Raw genomic sequence first — 20,598 nt, 5'->3', positions numbered from 1 at the left:
ATTATAAACCATGGCACATTCAATAGACGCCTTAATAAGAAATGTATCATAAAGGTGTGCACGTGTTGAATGCTTTAGCAAAGTACATGACAGAACAGCAGCGCGTCACACATCACACTCCGGATATTAATAGAGCCTCCTCACTCTGAGTTTATCGCCGAGCAACAGGAACCTGAAAGAGACAGGAAACTTTGAGGAAGTTTGTGATCCTTCTCAGTAGAAGATGTTCAGAGCAAACAAACACTTCTCAGTTCTGCTGCCACAGTTATTTTAATGTGACTTGTTTTGACACAGCCTCAGCCTCCAGCAACAATCTGCCTGATCAATAAGATCTCTAAATGATGGAGAATAGATGAAATTAAACACTCTGTGGAGCAGCGATAATGAAAATGTGTGGAGGAATTTGAAAGATGTGATACTGTAATATTATTTACATCTCTATCTATGTTATTTATCTGTTCGCTGTCAAAAAACGAATTATGTTAATTTGGGAGCAACGTTGCTCTCAAGTTCTCATTCAATATGAATTCAGTATTGAGGGTTGTAATATAAAGCAACAGACCAGTAAAAAAAAGAGTCTTGGTACCCTTATAATGGAAAATGTCTAAATGTTTTATTCGAATATCAATACAATATTGTGATCTAGACATACAAGTTGTATCAAACTGTATCACAGCCTGCAGCTTGGCTATTTTAATATATATGTCAATTAACAAACAAAATCTAACGTAGCATTAGCATGATTAGGCTTTAGCTTTTGAACACAACAAATCAAACAGAGGTGTGTGTCAGCCCTTTTTGTATTTGAAAATTACACTCTTCAAATGAAGGGTGCTGCCAATGGAATCAATAAAAACAGATTATAACATTTCAGAATTTTATAGAGACAATATTTTGTTATTTTAAAGGGGATGACTTTGAGTATGAGACCTTCCTATCTTTGGTTCAAATATTTTCAAAGAGGATAAAGTGTACAAATCAAATATAACATCTAAAGGCACAGCAACTACGATATGCATTCAAGGTAAACTGCTTTTCAAAAGGAAAGAATAAAAGAAGTACACTGAATTAACATCTGCTGTCCAATGTTGTCTTCAATGTCAAGTCCGAAGGGCAACGCACAATCCTTTCACTACACCAGCTCTCCTCGGAGTTCAAAAGGAAGTTCTGAATAGTTTGGCGCCTGGCGGACATCGACAGCCTTTTGCTGGGGAACGTGCTAAAACACAGATTAAGAGCGCGTCATACCGCTGATGAAAGCATGCAGCGTGTAAGCACTTCTTATTACAAGCAAATTCATAGCATTACTGCTTCAAATCACATGTAAAGGGTTTTTTACACACACCTGAGGAAATGCGGACAGTTTCCATTCATTTCTTTGATGAGGCAATCTCTGGTCATGGAAAGGTGGAAGGGGAGGGAGAGGAGATGAAGGTGCATCCTGGTACAGAGCCAAGTCCCTTACCTCCTCATATAAGTGACTGTGAGGGTCTAAAGAATATGCACACACTTAACATAAAGGAGTCAAACAGCTTGTACGTGTCAGGCCGGTGTGGGTGTCCTCACCCGGCCTGTGGACTTCCTCCGGGTGTGGGCCGGCAGGAGGTCTGTAATCCACAGTGGGGTAGTAATAATGAGGGCCTTCCTGAATGAACAAAACATGCAAGAATAAGTTTGGCAGAGGCAAATGATATAAATAGTTCAGTTGGATATTGGACACTCGCCATTACACTAAGTACAATGTATGTTTAAGTGCCCCGACATAGTACAACTGTGTTATCTTGACGACTGGGAGAATCCTACAGAACATATTTATTTTACATCTCCTTTTGTTCGCTACTAATACAAACTTCGCCGATCGTGTAAGAGTAAGTCATTTGAATGAAAAATGACAACATAAAATTAGAAAAACATAATAGCACTGGGCTCTGCTTGATATGTAGAGCTTTATATCAGGCACAATAAACCAATATCTTAGAGGAGATGTAATTCCTCCTATGTGCTTCCATTTGCTCCACTCAACAGTCCTCTTTGAGGTTCAAAGCCTTGTTGGCCTTTTTAAAGTACTAAATGATAATTCCTCCTGGATCAATGTATATTCTCAATGCTAATTGTGCAATATTGATCTTTTGTTCCATCGTTATGAACAGCTAGAGCTTTCATTTGATTATCTATCCATTTAGCTCGATGTGGCAGAGTTCTCCTATCCCTTTATGCAGGATCTCTTTAACTCATCCATAACCGCTTTCCCCTTTTTTTCAATCAATTTTCTCTCCCTGCATATTTTCCCAGTTCTCTCCCCCTCCGCTCGCTCACCGATGCATATTTTTCATACACGTTGCTGTCTGTCTCAGATCCAGAGTCGATGAGCAGCGTGCGCTGAGCAGCCTTGTTGATCTTCTCTCTGCTTTCATACTTATTGCACACAGTCGACTGAATAGACCTGTGGGGGGAAATCAGTCTGTCATTCGCGCTTATTTTTTGATAACAATCATAATGCAATAATTTTTCACTTCCCCCACCACATCATTTGGTATATTTGTTTATGGCTGCATCGTGGTGCAAGTTTAATGGCACTAATATAAATTGATATTGACAGAAGCGTGTAGTTTTGCCTGCTTGGCTCTTTTAGCAGCCGGGGAACAGCCAATGGATCATGTCTCGGGCTTCTCAGAGTGGATTGGATGTATGTCTCTTTATTACTTCTACCGCAGTGCCTTAACTTACCCCTCCTCTTCTTTCTTCGCTCCATTGGGCACGGTGCCTTCCACACCCCCTGCAGAGTGAGCAGAAACACAGGGAAGCTGGCTCAGACTTTGGAGATTAGGGCCAGAAGTGAAAGGCTCCATCTCCAGAACACTGCAAATGATCAGTGTAATGAAAAGGCAGCGAGACGAGATGGAGAAGAATACAACTGTGTGAAGATTTTCGAGAAGAAAACTGCAACTAGCGTCAAAATATTATTATATCCAAATGACTAAATCGCTCTTATTTATTTATACATTCACTGATTTGAAAGGTATTTTAACTGTAATGATTTGTATTTCTTCGTGCATGTGTTTATAAAATATGAGTATAATTTGTGAAGTTTGCACTTTAAATAGTTGTTGTTTAACGCTCTTTTAAGAGTGGGTGCTCAACAAATAAGGTTAAATATTACTTGAACTGTGTTGTGTAATAGTGAATATAGGCCAGGAAGAACTATGGTACATGTTTAATCTGAGTTTATCCCAACATTCAGAGCATTTTAAGAGTTTTGGTAATATCAAAACATGTTTCAGTAGACATTTTAGTGAGTGAATGTTTTGTTTTTTTACTGGCATTATTTATAATAGGAACCAGCTCCTTATCAATAACTTACCGTACTCTAGCTACATATTTCAAAAATAAAATTTTTTCTCCTATTTCAGTTTTAAATTGTATTTCTTTTGATTTTTGTCTATAAGATGTTTTGAACTTGTGTCCGGCTCGGAGAAATAGATATGTACCATTGATATAAACCTTCTTGCGAGAAACCCGTTTGAACTTTTGAACATTGCGGTATGTAAAAAATCAGATAGCAGAAAAAGATGAAAAAAACAAAAAAGCAGACCCTGGATAAAAGGAGAAGTGGCAGTTAGAGTCAAGCGCAAATGAATAGCGACAAAAGCAAAGATGGAGGAAGGACGTGAGGCTGGCAAATGAGATAAAAGATATGTGTAAAACATTGAAGTGACAGTTGTGAGGGATGAATGTGGCAGGAGGGAGGGAGTTCAGGGAGTGAGACGAAAAAGAGGAGACAGGGGAGACGGATGGACCCACACGGCCAGATTGGGAGAAAGTGAGAGACAATTGCATCATGGTTGACTGGTAATCTCTTTAGTGTTTTGTTGAAGAGTCAGGATATTATTGAAGCCGGCGTTGATGGAGAGAACAGTCGCAGCACACATAGATTAAAAGCTCATTATCCTTACCTGTGTGACCTTGTTTCTTTCCCCACTTCAGTCCAAAAAAGCACCCCAGTGAATTTGCCAGCAGCAAAACTCCGAAAACAACCATGAAAACTGCCAGGTATGTTGGCACTGCACCTGAAGCTACGCCGCAAAAACAGATCCTATATTAGCCTAATGTATAACAGCAAGGTAAAGTAATATTGAAGCAAAGAATGGCAGACCCAAGCACTCTCTCTATTGTGTTGATTAAGAACAAGGGATGAGGTAAATGTGGGCACCATGACAACCGCTGCCCTTAATAAGCAAACATTTTGAAAAGTGACGCATATATTAACATGGATGTGCCAAACCAAGCTACAGTGCAACTGTAATTTCCCCTTAAGAGCTTTTTTTTGGCAAAGTGTGATAGGATTCTTACTGTGCACTTCTTCGCCAATGGGACCGACCATGTCCGGATAATCTAACGGGAAACACAAATGAGAACAAATGGGAATGAAGCACGGTTTTGCATTATAAGATTATGCTAAGTACAATGATGAGAAATAATCTAATGTTACTCTGAGCTTACCCATGGTGGAGATGGTCAGCACTGCATTATTGTCTGCGTAGCCACTCTCTCCGATGGCGTTGATGGCATTGATGGAGAAGTTGTAGGTAGTGTTGGAGAGCAAACCAGTCACAGTAAAAGACGCTTCTCCGGGAGGAAACACGTCCATGTACATGAAACTGACTGATTTGTCCCAGTGGTATCTGACAATGGAAGTTTAGCACAAAGAATATTACTGCAATTTTCATATTCAAAACTAAAACATAAATATTATTACTGTGAAAAAATACTTGGCCATATTGTTACCTTACACGAAACTTTTGAGGTAATCCACCATCAAATCCAGGAATCCATTCCAGAGTGACCGAGCTGTAGGAGACACTGACGAGACGAAAAGATGAAGGAGGGTCTGGGTGATCTAAGAATACAAGAAAACACAGTTGTGTTTGTGGGCTTTTTTCTGAATGCAGACGGAGAGCAGAAAGCCATGACTTGCTAAGTGCCTATTTGAAAAGCCTTCAGGTTCTCAAGGTTTCGATGTGTGCTGTAAGATAATGGTACGGTTATTTGAACAGTCTGTAAAATAATCACGGACCCTCTGGCCCGTGATTTCGTGTAAGTCCTCCGCTGTAGGGCGCTACAGGAATCATAATACAATGATAGAAGTGCAAGTGCAGCTGTTATAGTTCCAAAATCATCAAAACATGTTGCAAATCTCTATATGACTCCGTTAATTTAGCCATATTGTGGAAAATATACAAATGTTTCATTTTTTTTTTAGGCTTTTAAAATGGTGCTTTTGTGTTAAATGAGTGAGAAGCCACCACAGTGCTCTGTCCAAAGTGCTGACTTCTCCATTATCTGACCTGCATCAGGCAATAGCTTATGAAGCCTCTCCATAATCGCAACATTTTGAATTGAAATCAAAACAACTTTAGCAAGCCTATAATTGAGAAGCAGTATTTCAATTAGAAAAGGGAGAATGGACTAATTTGTATTTGGAAGGCAAAATAGAATATGTTTAGGAGTGGAAAAAAATGGACACATGGCAACTAAGGAGAAGGAAGCTGAGAAGTTTAGCTCCGGGCAGCTGCTCTGTACAGTAAATATCCCTCTATCAGATCCACTCATAAGATTTCAGGGCAAAAGGGTCAGTCTTATTTGGATTGCATTTCCTTCAAATAAAAACGCGCTACAGAAAAATATTTTCCTCTTGGCAGTTGAATGATAAGAGAGCATATGTCAGTGTAATCCCTCATTCGTCCAGGCGTGTTCCATAGTAGAAAAAGCTTCAGTTGTAGTCATCTGGACTCAGTTGGACTCCAGATGACTACAACTGAAGCTTTTTCTACTATAAGAGAGCATACATAATTGAATAACTCTAGTCAGAATGTCAGATTAATTATGGATATTCACAGCCTTAAAATGGAAAAATAGGCAGAATACAGGATTACATTTTATGGCGTTCATAGCAAACATTTGTGTCCAATGCAAGTAAGTGGCCTTAAGTGAGACGGACTGAGCTGATAATAGTGGAGGAGCAAGGATGCAGTGGTTGCTTGAAGGCACAACATTTTGAGCACACCAGAGAGCTGAGCATATCGCTGCAGCATTATCAGTGAGAGGAGAGGTGCTACAGGCTCAGAGATAAGGAACAGATACAACAGAAAAATAAGTTCCTTAAAGGGCTAACACTCAGGAGCAACAGCTCCACTCACTGTACTGACTCTTCCATGTTCAGTGGTCCTCCCACACTATTGTAATATTGCTGGAAAAGGCTGATAAAGCTTGGACAAGAAGCACCCACACAATTATTCTGAGATGCTGCCAAATTAGAACCAAAGGAAATGTACTCCTCTGCCAAGTACGTGATAAGAATACTGTCATCATTTGGCTGCAGCTTAAAGTAGGTATGTTCCCAACTAGGTGAACAAAAGATCCTTCAATATTTTGGCCAATTGTTAGGTAAAGGGTTTAGCCAAAAACTATATTTTACAAAGGTGCTTTGTTCATGTTATTGGTTGCAGTTTGCAATAGATAATATAAAAAATAGTGTAGATTGTTTACTAGTAAATGAGTTAAATGAGATTTAAATATAATTTAAATATAAATATAGAGAAATTGTTTAAATTCAAAAGTATACTTGTGCTGACGAGCTGGATGTCAAGCATGTCATCTCCGAGGAGGTTGCGCGCGGTGCAGCTGAAGATGGCGTAGTCCAGCAGAGCGCTTACATTCACCACTTGAATGGTGCTGGTGTAGAAGGAGCCCTCCCTCACTGTCCTCTCCTCATACCTGCAGCAGCCACAGACACACACAGACATGCACACAGCCGCGGAGAACACAACACCAGACACAAAGAAAGAGAGATAAAGTCGGCAGACAGCAGGGATTGTGATGTCCTGCAGATTGCACATTGTCACCCAATTTCACACATCAAAGGTGCATTAAACAGGTATTTATATGGAGAAAAGAAAATGAAATTCCTTGTATATGATTTTACAGAAAAATAGTTAGGGTAAAAAAAGGGTAAATCAACTTATTATTCATCTAATCTAATTGAATCATGACACTCCCTTATTTAATAGCAAAAAAAATGTAGTTTGTGATAATTATACATTGAAATTTGCAAATGCATAAAATATACACATTTTTTTTTTATATCTTTGGGTCTCTAACCTGGGGTTCTCAAAGTCCATGAGCATTTGGTTTTTCTCCCAGATGAAATCAACATTTGGGATACCCTCTGCCCGACACGCCAGCTCAGCAGTGGTAGTACCATCTCCTCTACTGGCCACCTTCCTCCATTGTGGTCCCTTTTGAATAACTGGTTTAACTACAGACAACAAAAAGTCAATGTTGTTGTTACTGTTGTTGACAATAAATCTTTGAGTTCACAAGCAACCTCACATTGAACTACAAGTTGCACATCTGTACTGCCAGGGGGCGCTAGTCCATTATTGGCAATGCACTGGTAAAAGCCAGCATGTTTTCGAGTCACGCCATGAATTGTCAGCAGGCCTGATTCATCTTGCTGGATTTCCTCGCCCATCTCCACCTCCTCTTCTCCCTGTGGAAGACAAAGTGACTGGGAATGAGCTCGGGACAGCAGTTATCCCTCACTGCCAATGCACCTTTTCCTGAAGTCAAGGGGGCACACCAGAAGCAAGACAAGGAGCAGAAGTGAGCGGCCAAACCGTCATGGCTAAAGGTGGCAATGAAAAGGGCAGGATGGAACAAGGTTTGAAGATGGAGAATGATAATGCCATAGGTCCACGGGGAGAATCGCAGACAGAGGAAAAAAGAGGGGGGTTTGCAGGTTAAAAGCAAGACACACAATACTGCCAGAGGCTGGATGAGACCAAAGAAGGCATCAGTAGCTACAGGGACCAGAGAGCATTGACGAATGTGCCCTTTAGTCACGGAACAGTAATGAAAGCTATTTTTCTGGATTTGGTCTGAGCGCTGAGAAGAAAGAGGTGGGGTAGGGGGATGGTTAGGGCTGGTGAAATATGGTGCACCTCTGCATTTAGAGAGGCTAGTGATAAACGGTGTGAATGGTTAAAATAATCGAAAAGAAGCCAGGTAAAAGAAGGATAATTCAGAGGATGGATGCTTCAGTCAGCTTGTGTGTACATGTGCGGTGTATATTTAGCCCTCACCAGCCATTTCCAGGTGAACATGTCAGATATAATGGGGTTAGCATCTGCCACACAAATCAGATCTGCAGTGGCCCCGAGGTTCACATACACAGGTTCTTTCTCTGCTTTGACGCTGGGAGCATCTGAGTGTAAGAAAAGAGGACAGGGTTAAGGAACAAGCAAAGGTTAACATGCCAACGTGAGCCAAATCATTTGCCGAGCCATTAAGCAGACACGCTGCATTGGAATAATTACTCTACACTCGTTTACCTTTGAACTGCTCCATAACGGTGCTCTAATTGGCTTCAGCATTTCAGATACACTAACACATGTATAGTGGAAGGCAGCATTGTAAGAATATTCATAGCATAACTCAAATTAACTGTTGAACTGGCAGACTCACTTTATACCTTTAACATGGCATTTTTAACTGCACAGCTCCTCTGCTTCTCCAGCCTTCAAACATCCTTTGTCACCTCTACAAACTATTAATACATCCCCAGAGCACCATCTCTTTGGAACAATAAGACCATTAGTACCTACTTGTCTAAACCTATGTTCGCACTAGAAAAGCAGCGGCGGATAAACAAGAGGGACATATCTCTTGGTCGGTGGGTTCCAACAATATTGGCCTCTTAACCAAGACCGACATTGTTAAGTGGGCCACGCTGCCACCCATAAAAGCTACAACAATTCTCCATACATAATAAATATCTACAACTGTCAGACCCAGTCATATCAGCGCAGTGGAATCCATTAAGCATGTACCATGGACTTTAGTGAAACAGACAAACCTACATTTTCAACATGTCCATTATTAAATCATCAGTAAAGGAGCAGTGGACCAGGTGCTCCAGGCTGGGCCCGGGGCAGCTATGTGGGTCCATGGCCTTGCATGGAGGCCTAATGAATGAAGCATGGATGGATGGACTCAGAGTCTGTGTAGAAAGTGTGTGGATTCTCTCTAGCTGGACTAAAGAGCAACCTGCCCCATATTTAAATGTATGAGTACAGGTCACTTTAAAAGTGAATTTATTTGTACGAAAAATATAACTTTAGTTACTTAAAGTTTACAGCAGAAAGCAAGGAAATGTTGACAGTTTATGAGTGGTGGTGGACCTATAGAATCTTACACAGGACGTCCAGCAGAATCATGGAGTGGCTCACACCTTCCTCATTTGTGCATTCGATTTGATAAGATCCGGCTTCTTTCCTCGTCACATTTTCGATCACAAGGGTGAACTCATTTGACCAATGGAAGCGCACATCTCTTTCTGTGGAAAAACATTACACACACAGACCAATGGTAAATTAAGCATTCATAACACGCTCATCAACTGCATGTCCTCTGGCCACTGGTCTCTAAGTGACATCTAATCCTGCTTTATTGATTGGCCTGGCTAGATTCCCACATCAAGGCAACAATAGGCTGAATGAGAGACACCTTCTACACTACAGTGCTCCAACTTGAATACATTCAGGATATAATGAATTTAGACAAATATATGTATGATAGGAACAAACATTAAAATAGAATAACAATAAAAGCAGCTTGGGCTGCAGTGACACTGGCCTGGAGGAGAAGCCAGCTTTTGAATGGCTGTGTTGTATTCAGAGAGACAGCAATCCTCATTTAGACTGCATACATTACAGCCATAATGAGAATCACATTTGGCAGGGTCCCATGCTGGCTAACCTGCCATGTTTTATTCAGACCCTGAATGGCAGAGCTGAGTGCTTACTTGCTGGCTCAGCTCAACTAGGAGCTGGTTTATAGAGCCATCACACATCCCTAGATCACCTTTGACCAGGTTCTTCCTGCTGTGCTTCCAAATACAGGAGACTTCCTCTGGGTTTGCTGAGACCAGCAGTGGGATGGTTGCCATGTCATCTTCCACCACCTGGATCTGCGTTGGCTGGTCCGGGCTAAATTCAGGCGGGTCTGACAGAGAGAAAAAAACACATGCAAATGTTGGAACATAAAGCAAAGAGTAACAATAATGAGAGTCAACCAAATAGAAGTGGACATCCTACAATAATTTGAGATGTGACCAACTTCAGACTGGTGGATGATGGGGGCGTGGAGCCTCGTGGATGGCACAGGGACATGCATTAAAACGACAAGTGACAGTAGTGTTGTCCAACGTCAGCTCGGCACAAACACACACTGACATTCCTTCATGCTCACAAACAGTCGCATGCTTTGAAGCAGTGGCTGGCTGTTGCCTGTGAAATGGCATCAAAGACAAACATGGCCACGCAGCAAAGCAAATGCACAATTAGGACACACGACCACAGAGCTCCACAGTCCCACAAATCACAACAAAGGTTCCCAATACACAACACACACACACACACACACGATACAATACAAAGATGGTGTGCACATGATAAAACCAGTAAAACATCAAATATCTGCACCATTATAGATCATCATTATATCATTATGCATTGTGCATCTCTTGGTATTTGTACTTACAAAGCACATTGAGCTTGAAGAAGGTTCTGGCCCCCTCAGGTAGTTTAGCACTGTAGGACTGGCAAATTACTCTTTGATTGTGAAACTGTGAACTCGCATTCAGTGACAGCAAACTGCTCACTGAAAAGCCCCCATACTCTGCCTTCCTATGAGGCTGATCCACCCCTTGGAACCTAGGACACAAACACCATGCAACAGCAATCTCATTAAGAAGCAAGGTAGGGTTCAATAAGCAATCTTGCACATTTGCATATTTAGCAGGATAACTATCAGACACTTCCAATAAAGGATGACTGTGATTAGCCAAACCTTTGTGTGCCCAGGCTCCAGGAGATATTGGATTTGGGATTGCTGCTTCCCGAATTACACTCTAAAGCTACAGTCTGGCCCCGGTAAAACTGGTCAGAGTTAGCAGTGATTTTCATTGATACGGCTGGAACTTAAAAGAAAACATAAACATAGTTTAATCCATCTTTTGTAGAAAAAAAAGATGTAGAAAAAAAATATATTTTTCTACATCTTTCATTTGTCATAATACATGTGTAATAGGGGTGGGACAAGATCATAAGCCATTATATCAAGTAAGATGAAATTGCAGAAAGATTGTGCACACAGGCCAAAATAGTTAAATGAATTAAGATAATATAATAATTACAAATGATGTCAAAATCTCCTCTTGCCTCGTTCTCATGGACCTGATCTTGTGTCTCATCTCGTCTTGTGGGAATTGTTTCTTGTCTCACCCCTAATGTGTATAGCAACTCACAAAGAACCTGAAGCCGGATTTGGGCAGAAATAGTCTTCTCTGCTTCATTTGTTGCATCACAATGATAAACTGCCATGTTATCACTTGCAGACAAGACCAGAGAGAGCTCTCGAGTCACACCTTTATCAAATAAAGTTGATCTGAATGCATTTGGTACAGACATTCCATTCTATTAGAGGAAAGAGTGCAGTTAGCAATGTGCATATGTACACTGTGCCTCTATACTGTGTATTAAGCTGACCTTGTACCAGTGGAGGTTCCCAGGTGGATTTCCTCCTGCTGAGAAACAAACTAGTTGCACTTTGGTTCCGGCATGGAGAGGGACGTCTTGAGAAGGGCCTTCGATCCATACCTTTTGAGGGGGGTCTGTTTTCGAACAACAATGTTTCTGTTTTTTATTTCAGAGTTTTAGGGGGTGTGAAGCAAAGATAATCTGAAAACTGATTGTTACTATTACGATTTTATTACTACTCACAGTAGACATATATTTCAGCATTTTGAGTTTTGGAGACCTTGGTACCCCTGTTAAAAGCCACACAAGAGAGCTTCATGCCATTGTCTTGCTTGGAGACCTGATAGGTCAAATTGGACAGGGTTGTCATCCCACCATTTTCTCCCTAAAAAGACAAATAGCACAAAGCAACAATTGCAAATTGTTTTTTAGCATCTATAAACTAGGAAGAGAAAAACACAGAGAAGAAAAAACAAGCTGAAGGGCCTTTGAAAATACAGATGGCAAATTAGTTGCTGTAATAACCAATCCTGCAAAAGGCCTATAATAAATAAACATATTCATCTGACTGCAGTCGTTTTGCACCTGCCTGACCGTGGCCATGCCTGTGCAGAACATTTGCTTATTAAAACTATTATTGTGGTGATTACAGTAAAAGCCACAGTCTGAAAGGGTAACAAAGACACTGGACAGGAGCGTCAGTCATCATTAACCTCACACTGTTTCAGATGCATTAAAGCTCACACACGCACAGTGAGTGCCTTGTGTAAGATCAAATGGAAATGCTGCTGCCAGATGAATAAAGAGCTTGGTTAATAACGCTCATCTTCTGTGTCAGCTTTTATTCACTTTGATCATATTAGTACACACAAAAGAGAAGAGCACCAGAACGTTCTTTGTGTTATCATTGCCCATTCATTGCAGAGATGTAGTCACCCGACTTTCATGGTCAGCCATTTTACCAGTCAATGGAGAGGCACATGCGGTCAAATTTCACATTACTTTCTTATTTAACTAATTCACTGTAATGCATTTAAATGATATGATAATGATAGTCACCGGATGGGAAAAAACAAACAAACAAAAAAACAGTCTGACAATTTCAATCTCAAACAAATCCAATTGTCATTTACAAATTTAAATCTAAATGTTATCGTAAATACTTGGGTTGGACCCACCTCTTCCATAATGACAGCTGTTGAGTTGAGCTCCCTGTTGCCCAGCCACCAGCGGATTTCGACCGGGGGATTACTTGATGTGGCAAAACAGCTCAGATTCAACTCCTCGTTCTCAATAGAATGAAAAGACCCGACTAGTTTTACCTTTGCAGGATCAACTGATGACAAAGGATCAACAAACAAAAACACAATCACATTCAACAACCAAGTATTGTGTTCATAGTGACGGTGCAACTTTCAAGAAGAAAATATCAAGGTTGAGGTGGAAAATCACTTTGAGTTGCAACAAGTTTTCTTATGAGGTTTTCAGCATGCTTTCTTCAGTCTGTTTAATTTTAAGGGGATGAGAAGACACTGTATAATAGCTACAGGCATGAACCCTTCAGGGGGGAACTGGCAGATGCAGCGAGAAAGAGAGCATCATGTATGTAAATACTTTGCATATTGACCCTGGCATATCTTGTGATTATTTGCCAAACACACAAGCAATATAGAAGTAGCTTACTTTTTAACATACACTAGACACTCACTTTTTAATATACACCAACTGCAGCTCTTTCTGATGCCTAAAGCGCCTTGAGGCAGAAGCAGTTCTTTCTCAACATCACGGGCAGGGATCCCTGTTGGCGCTTGGCATCCAAATTATAGATGCAATGTACCGGAGGGACTACACTCACCTTTTAAAAAAAAAAACTATATAAATATAATAAAAGCCATATATTTGTTAAGAGAATGAATCGGTTCAAAGCAATAATTTGCATACACTAGTTGCATTAATCAGCATTTTAGCAGCTCATATTTTCTGCTGTCTGGCTCTGTAGTGGAAATTAGGTTATAATTAGAAAATATTCTGTTGCTGAGAGAATAAAAATGATTCTGATTTAAAAATAAATAAATTAACAAGCAGCATTAGTGTAATGTAGTGTATGTTGCACAGCCTGAGGAGAGCGCGCTGGAGCAAAACTGGTTGAGTTTCTGTGAAAGAGCACACACAGTAATTCTAATCTGGAACAGACTCCTCTGCTATAATAAACATTAGTTTTCATTAATGATATTAGCACTAGAATTTATGCTGAACAGCAAAATAATTAGTTTTGGAGGTAAGACTCTTATTATATTCCTCTCCCTCATGCCCATATTGTTTAATAATCCTTCACTTCGAGCCATTGCAAGGATTTATGCAAGCTGCAGAAAAAGAATGTAGAAGTAGGTTATCTGAACCCTGGCTCCGTTTGACTTATGTATACATCTGTTTTTTTAATCATTTAATTTAATAGTAGTAACTTAATGTGTGCAAGTGTATGTAACATTACAGACGGCCATTGTTATGCCTTTTGTCTTCGCTCGCTCGCTAGCTTACCTGATCTTCACGGTAAAAATAGGTTATAACAACCGGCCAACTACTATTGCAAAGTCATTTTAGGATTGTTGACTTGACACTGACGCCTTTTCTTGCAAAGCTCTGTAGCAATCACGGATCTATTAAAAAATATCGGTAGCAATGGGCCTTTGCCAGTCACATGACAAAAACATTACCCGCCGCCATATTGAATCTAAAGGGTGCGTTCACTTGCACATTCATCTCATCGAAATAAAATTAAACCTGGATTGGATCAAGACTACAAAAGCTCTAGAACATGACTAAACCACGTCCACATAGTAAATTCATTATTAAATAGTGTGATCAATGAAAACAAATGTCAAACTCTGAAGGAAAAAAAAGTGTCAGCAGCTCATTGGTTGTAAATCCTCGTGTTATGCTAATGATCAATGATTAGCAATAGTCACATATACCCTGTTACCAGAATGTTTACGGGAGGCCAGTGGAGTCAAAATGAAATAAACCATAGTATATTTTCAATGACTAACTGACATTAGATCAAAAACGAAATGTCTATAACAAACAATAAGCAAAATACTATGTCCTATCCTCAAAATTGTATTTTAGCTTTGCAAAAACTATAATTTTGTAAGTGAGAAATATATCTAGAGAAAATTAAAAACTATTGCCTGGTCAAGTATTTGTTCCAGTAAAGCCTAAAAGTCTGTCAAAATCTACTATTATTATTAAAGTAAAATACAACTGTATGTCTTTAAACCGGGCTCTGATATCACTCACATCGATCTGAGTCATTATCATTTGCAAAGAGCCCCTTGTTTTTTTATATATTTTGTTCCAAAGCTAAGTCAAGTTTCTCTATTTACATTTCTTATTTTATTTCTTTTTCCATAGTTTAGGATGTATTAGTTTACAAACGTTTAAAGGGTCTATACATTAGTCAATAAAAAGCCTACAAGCCTCATGTGATGATATAAGCATTGGTATTAGAACATAGGCCTTACCTTCCTCAATGCAGTCGAAGATGATACTTTAATGGCGATCTTTGAAATGAGTAGGTGCATAATTGTGTGCAAAGTGAATGTACGTGCCGACAGTTGTAGTATCCATTCACTCACAGATCACAGTGAGGGTGCGGCTGGTGGACAGAGGATCTTCAGAGACAAGATTGACGCTCTCACAGCTCAGCACTGCTTGGTTGTCTGCTGGACGGATTTTGAGATAGAGAATACTTCTGGACATATGGGCCACGGCATCTTCCTCCCAAGTTTTCAGCAGAACCTCCCCATCCTGTCAAGTAAGATATCAGAAAACTGTCATCGTTAATAACCTGCTTTGAAATGTGCCGCCTGGCATCAAAATCAAAAGCTTGTACTGATACGCCTACACGCACTTTACCTTAGTCCACTGAAGATTTGCTCTGGGATTTCCAGACTGACACACACATTCCAACACCAGCATTGTCCCAGCTCTGATTTCCTGTCCCTCCAGGCCCAAAATAACTGGAGGCTGAGGTGGAACTGTCAAGAACCATAGTAGAAAAGAACTTGACTAAGAATCGCATAAAGGGGTGTAGGAAACTGAAAAAATAATAACATAGATGGGAGAAAGAGGGTGTAATCTATTGGTGGATTTACCAGTGTGACATGGAAAAACAATTCAAATGTAGGGGGTGTACGTTTTTATTTCAAATTAGACAAGAAAAATGACCTATCTGTGTCCTCAGCTGCTAGGTAGACATATAATATATTGGTCTTATAGATAATTATTCAATCTTTATTGCAAAAGAACATGTTTTCATGTAGTGTTTTAGTTCTCAAGATGAATATCTAATTAGAAAGTGGAATGAGCCTCGCATCAGTCTGTCATTTGGGTTGCCAGTACTAATGCCGAAATTAAATTAGATTAACCTCAAGGCCTCTCTGATCTGAATTGTCACTGTGCATTGCCTTGTATGAATGCAGCAGTGTGTGGAAGTGTGTGACCGATAGTACTAAACTGCTGTGGGATTAGTTTTACTAAAAGGATTGCCTGGATGGGTTATTGTATTATACTTGTAATTTGAATATATATTATATTTGATTGGCATTACACCTGTCCAGGGACTGCAAGTACAAATTAGCCCCTGGCACACATATATTTTCTCTCTTGTGTAGGTCAAAGTGTTTACTGTATGTTTATGGTGGTCTACTAAACTAAACTCCCTAAAGACCAGCACCTACAGCCAATCACGAATCACTGCTAGTGGAGGTTCTAGTGGAGGTTCTAGTGGCGGTTCTAGTGGAGGTTCTAGTGGAGGTTCTAGTGGAGGTTCTAGTGGAGGTTCTAGTGGAGGTTCTAGTGGAGGTTCTAGTGGAGGTTCTGAGCATGAGGCATGTTCATAGGCCTGTAAGGAGAAAACTTGTATGTGTCTTATACAGGCAGGTTAAGCCAATGGCAAGTGGCGACCCGGGTTGAACTGTAATTGTAGTTGATTTAAACCATGAGGGCGGGCTACCTAACCTCCTTTTAAGTTAGACGCTCCAACTGTGTTAATGTAGAGGTAGTAAATAGCATACAGCATAGAGGAACATATTATAAGAGGTCTGGATTGGATGTGAGCATATGGCATTAAGGAAGCAGCGAGCTGTATCCAGTATATAAAGTAAAATAACAGATGTTCAAACAGTAATAAGGCAACATGAAATATGAATAGATTACAACCTCCTTGAATAAAATATATCCAGTAAAATAAATTAGGAGGAGGACGGGTCTTTGTTATTGCTGCAATCCATTTCGGAGAGCAGGCTTGCAGACCCCAGACCAGTGTGACAAATTGCTACCTTGCTAACAATCTGGCTGGCTGAAAATGGCCACAGTGCTGGCTTTGATGGGCTGGCATGCTGAGTAAGACTGCAGCGGTGGTCCCGAGTTCTGCAACATTAGCACTTAGTACACAGCCCTGCTTTAAACAGAGGAGGGAGATAGAGAGGACGGGATGCAGTCTGCACTTATGTGGTGGAGTATAGAGACAACATTGAGGTGTCTAGTCAGTCTGTAGATAATATCCCAGGGACAATGGGAAGGAAGAACAGTTTCTGCCTGAGGTGCCAAGCGTTCTCCTTGATTTTAATCAACAACATGATTTAGACTTGGGGAGAAGCACGTGGATACACTCTCAAGCCTTAGCAATCATTTCTAGTTACTGAACAGCACAGAAGCTGAAAATGTAAAATCTTTAAACACAGTCTTGTGTGTGTAACAATGTCGTCTTTTGTTTGCTTTGCAATAAGAGAAATTGAGAATCCAGATTGAGTGCGGTTATAATTCTTATCAATTCCATCGTATTGTGCTGTTGTAAGACTTTTAATATCAATTTACTGTGTTTGTGATAATAACAAGAATGTCTTTTTATGATGTTTTTTTTTTTTTTTTAAATCAATATGTTTCTTGTAGCACTATTTATTCTGCTCCTTCAACAAATACTCAGACATGTATTTAATTATAGGTTTTAGTAAAAATAGGTAAGGTAATACATGACAGCTCTGCCAGTAAACACGCTTAAAAGGGACATATTATGCTAAAGCAACTTTTTTCATCATCAGATTTATTACAAAAGATATACAGTAAAAACCATTACACACTCAATTTAATTAATTAAACATTTTAGAAATGGGACACCCATGAAGATGGCAGTGAGGCGAGAGTGCTCAGAGAATGCCCCCTATCTCCGCCCACTGATTATTCAAAAAATGTAGGGTTCAAAAATGTCACTCAAAAATGAAGCGTAACATAAGACAATGATTACATTTAAATGATTAAGTCATTATAGATGCTTATTGCGGTTTACAATGAACTAAATCATTAATAATAATTGAGATTTAGGTACCAGAAAGAAAGCATAATATGTCTTCTTTAAACATAATTTGTTAATTGACTCAGCGCGAAATGATTTACTTTGATTTCATGGGTATTGTACTGCTGTTCTTGTTCTTTGGAGCCCAAACCACTAGAGACCCCAGAGAACCAGAGGCAGTCACACTGATGCTTTGCCCTCAGTAGTGAAGTGCGACTTTGCCTTCAGGTCGAATATTTCTCTTTGGACCACTAACGCAGACTGAGTGCACAAGTCTAGGTACCCTTGGGGCTCCCTCGGGCTCCTGCATAGTATTTCACATTATTGTGTACTTGAAATAGGCTGGTTGTTGTTTGCAGTGAAAGTGACAGGTTGACACTCACAGTACACATTCATAGTCATTGTCGCCTGCACAGGACTGGAGTGAGCCGAGTTTTTGGCATGACATGACAGCTGCTGTCCGTTGTCCGAACTCCGAGCTGTGATCCTGGAATGAGAATAGGAGTAAAGTTATGCTCTACTTTATAGCCCGCCCCTTTTAAGAATTTTTTTTTCTTCTCGGCATTAATTATCAACCAGTGCACCGGAGAACACCAGTGTGCCTTGAGAAAAAACACATTATAATAATTTACCATTTTGGAGTGCACTGAGTAGGGATGTCAAAATATCAAATTTGAGAGTTATTGTGAGAAGAAACATCACAATTTTAGAAATCCTTCACAATTGCTGGCACTTTGACCAAACAACTTTGAAATCCTTTCACATGTCTAATGGGAAAGTTGAGAAAGCAAAACAATCATCATTGTCAAATAGATATAACCAGCCCTGAGGGTGTACCAAAATGTTGAAATATTGATATATTGTGATACTAAATTTGGTGATACAGTATCAAAATAGTGGGCTGCTGTTTTGATGTATCGCCATGACAGCACTGTTTAGAGAAACATTAGACATTTTCACAGTTTTGATGATTAAAATGGGTGCATTTCATTTTCTAAAAAAATAGAGCTATATTATAGAATATTATGAGCAATATATCGATTATCGCATGTATCGCAAAATTGTGACGTTATGGTATCGTGAGCCGTGTATTGCATCGAAGGGACCCTGTGATTGTAACCCCTAACACCTAACCCAATCTCCCTAACCAGACAAAGGGACAATGGCAATAATGTAGATGTTTTATTTTTCCCCCTAAATGGTGTAAATTGGTCATATTTTAGTGGGTGGTTTGCCCGTGTCGTGGAATCATTTAAACTAGTCTTGTGCACAGTGATGGGAGGAAATCAGAAACGTAGACATTCTGATGGGTTGAAAAACACTGCTTTCAGGAGTACCCAGAGGATTAGTCTATTGTGCCAGTTTTAAGTTAGTAGAGAGGGTGACAAAGCATGAGAGAACCGCTTCAGTAAGTCCCTTTATAGTCACAAGCATTACAGTACATCTATAGCCCGCCTGGTTTATTTTCTGCATATATCTTCGACATCAAATTACGGCGCAATGTCAGATGCAGCAATCACACATGGCCCACTGCTGCGTGCGCTCAGTGTGAACAGAAGACTGCGCATCAATATTACTTAAGACCTCGGCCTTTCTATAATACGGTTTGAACAACGTCGCAGCTCATCGCAAGCCAATGTTATCTCAGAATATGACAAGAGGTTATTATTTCTGACGCTGAGGAGACGGCTGGGATAATAAGAAATCTATGGCCATGGGTAATGTACCTGGCGAGGAGGCTGCGAGCATCAGATGCGTCTTGCTTGCCGACAACGTCATTTTGTGCATTTGACAGAAGTTAATTCAGTCGCACCGGTGCCAAGTAACAGTTTACCGTGTACAGAATTGCATTGTACTAACTAAGACAAGGCAGCAGGGGGAAAACAAAGAAAGGGTTGGGAGGAGATTGAGCGGGTTGGTGAGGAGAATGAGTCTGGCAGGCGGACGAGCACATACGTTACTTGGGCACGCGTGTTCAGGAGCTTATCCTTTGAGCCAGACATGGTGAAAGACTCTGCACCTGTCAGCTCCACTCCATCTGCAAGACACAATGAGCAATAGGGCCCACAAGATGTAGCACAAGAACGACTGGTGAACAGAAAACAACATTGTCATTCTGTGCTAAATGCAAGGAAATTACAAACAGGGCAATGTGGAAAGCTGGTTTAGCAGATATCGTCACACAGGCGACAATGTAATGCTGAGGATCCACATTTAGTATGCCATCTCTCTTTTTTCTTCTTCTTTCAGATTATGCATAAAATATATATATCTGTAATATTGGAAGATTTTTGCAGATGGTTTTGGTCCAACATTGTAAATTTAGCTGATATTGGCACCATATTTCTCTGTTTGTTCCCATGTGTCATTCCCAGTTTGTCCCCAGTGCATCCGATTTGTCAGACTAATGAGTAAAAAGGGAAATAAAAGGGCAATTGAGCTAAAAACATGGCTATGCTATACGTTTTCATGGTTTGTTGTTCGTGGTTGTATCACAAAATATTATTTTATATCCCAGATAAATACATTTTGTCATTATTTTTCCAGCTGTAAAAAGTTCAATTTGTGAACTTCACTACAGCTTATTAATATGTGTAAGGATTGGTGTGGACAGCTACAACTTCAAAACAAATAGCCCGAATTAGACCA

The 20,598-nt window shown here is 40.0% G+C and overlaps 1 protein-coding gene across 1 annotated transcript in view; it reads right to left on the bottom strand.

The window, feature by feature from the left end:
• Positions 1-938: 938 nt before the first annotated feature.
• nphs1 (NPHS1 adhesion molecule, nephrin) overlaps positions 939-20,598 on the bottom strand; it is a 50,444-nt gene continuing 30,784 nt past the window's right edge. The window contains exons 7-31 of the mRNA XM_072461478.1: positions 19,906-19,987; positions 18,333-18,436; positions 15,513-15,634; positions 15,233-15,404; positions 12,776-12,933; positions 11,841-11,982; positions 11,607-11,731; positions 11,366-11,534; positions 10,909-11,038; positions 10,600-10,772; positions 9,922-10,062; positions 9,254-9,394; positions 8,142-8,263; positions 7,390-7,549; positions 7,159-7,315; positions 6,623-6,774; positions 4,786-4,897; positions 4,501-4,682; positions 4,351-4,392; positions 3,954-4,097; positions 2,728-2,776; positions 2,317-2,443; positions 1,567-1,645; positions 1,346-1,491; positions 939-1,219 (exon numbers count right to left, since the gene is read on the bottom strand). Of these exons, the coding sequence (XP_072317579.1) occupies positions 1,133-1,219; positions 1,346-1,491; positions 1,567-1,645; positions 2,317-2,443; positions 2,728-2,776; positions 3,954-4,097; positions 4,351-4,392; positions 4,501-4,682; positions 4,786-4,897; positions 6,623-6,774; positions 7,159-7,315; positions 7,390-7,549; positions 8,142-8,263; positions 9,254-9,394; positions 9,922-10,062; positions 10,600-10,772; positions 10,909-11,038; positions 11,366-11,534; positions 11,607-11,731; positions 11,841-11,982; positions 12,776-12,933; positions 15,233-15,404; positions 15,513-15,634; positions 18,333-18,436; positions 19,906-19,987 (3,218 nt within the window). The 3' untranslated portion in view covers positions 939-1,132. The remainder of the gene's footprint in view (positions 1,220-1,345; positions 1,492-1,566; positions 1,646-2,316; positions 2,444-2,727; positions 2,777-3,953; positions 4,098-4,350; positions 4,393-4,500; positions 4,683-4,785; positions 4,898-6,622; positions 6,775-7,158; positions 7,316-7,389; positions 7,550-8,141; positions 8,264-9,253; positions 9,395-9,921; positions 10,063-10,599; positions 10,773-10,908; positions 11,039-11,365; positions 11,535-11,606; positions 11,732-11,840; positions 11,983-12,775; positions 12,934-15,232; positions 15,405-15,512; positions 15,635-18,332; positions 18,437-19,905; positions 19,988-20,598) is intronic.

Source organism: Eucyclogobius newberryi, unplaced genomic scaffold, assembly GCF_026437365.1.
Source record: "Eucyclogobius newberryi isolate DKJ021-1_F unplaced genomic scaffold, fEucNew1.0.hap1 SCAF_3, whole genome shotgun sequence".
Classification (NCBI taxonomy): domain Eukaryota; kingdom Metazoa; phylum Chordata; class Actinopteri; order Gobiiformes; family Gobiidae; genus Eucyclogobius; species Eucyclogobius newberryi.
Note: the sequence above shows the minus strand (reverse complement) of the source record. Positions and strands in the feature narration are given on the sequence as shown.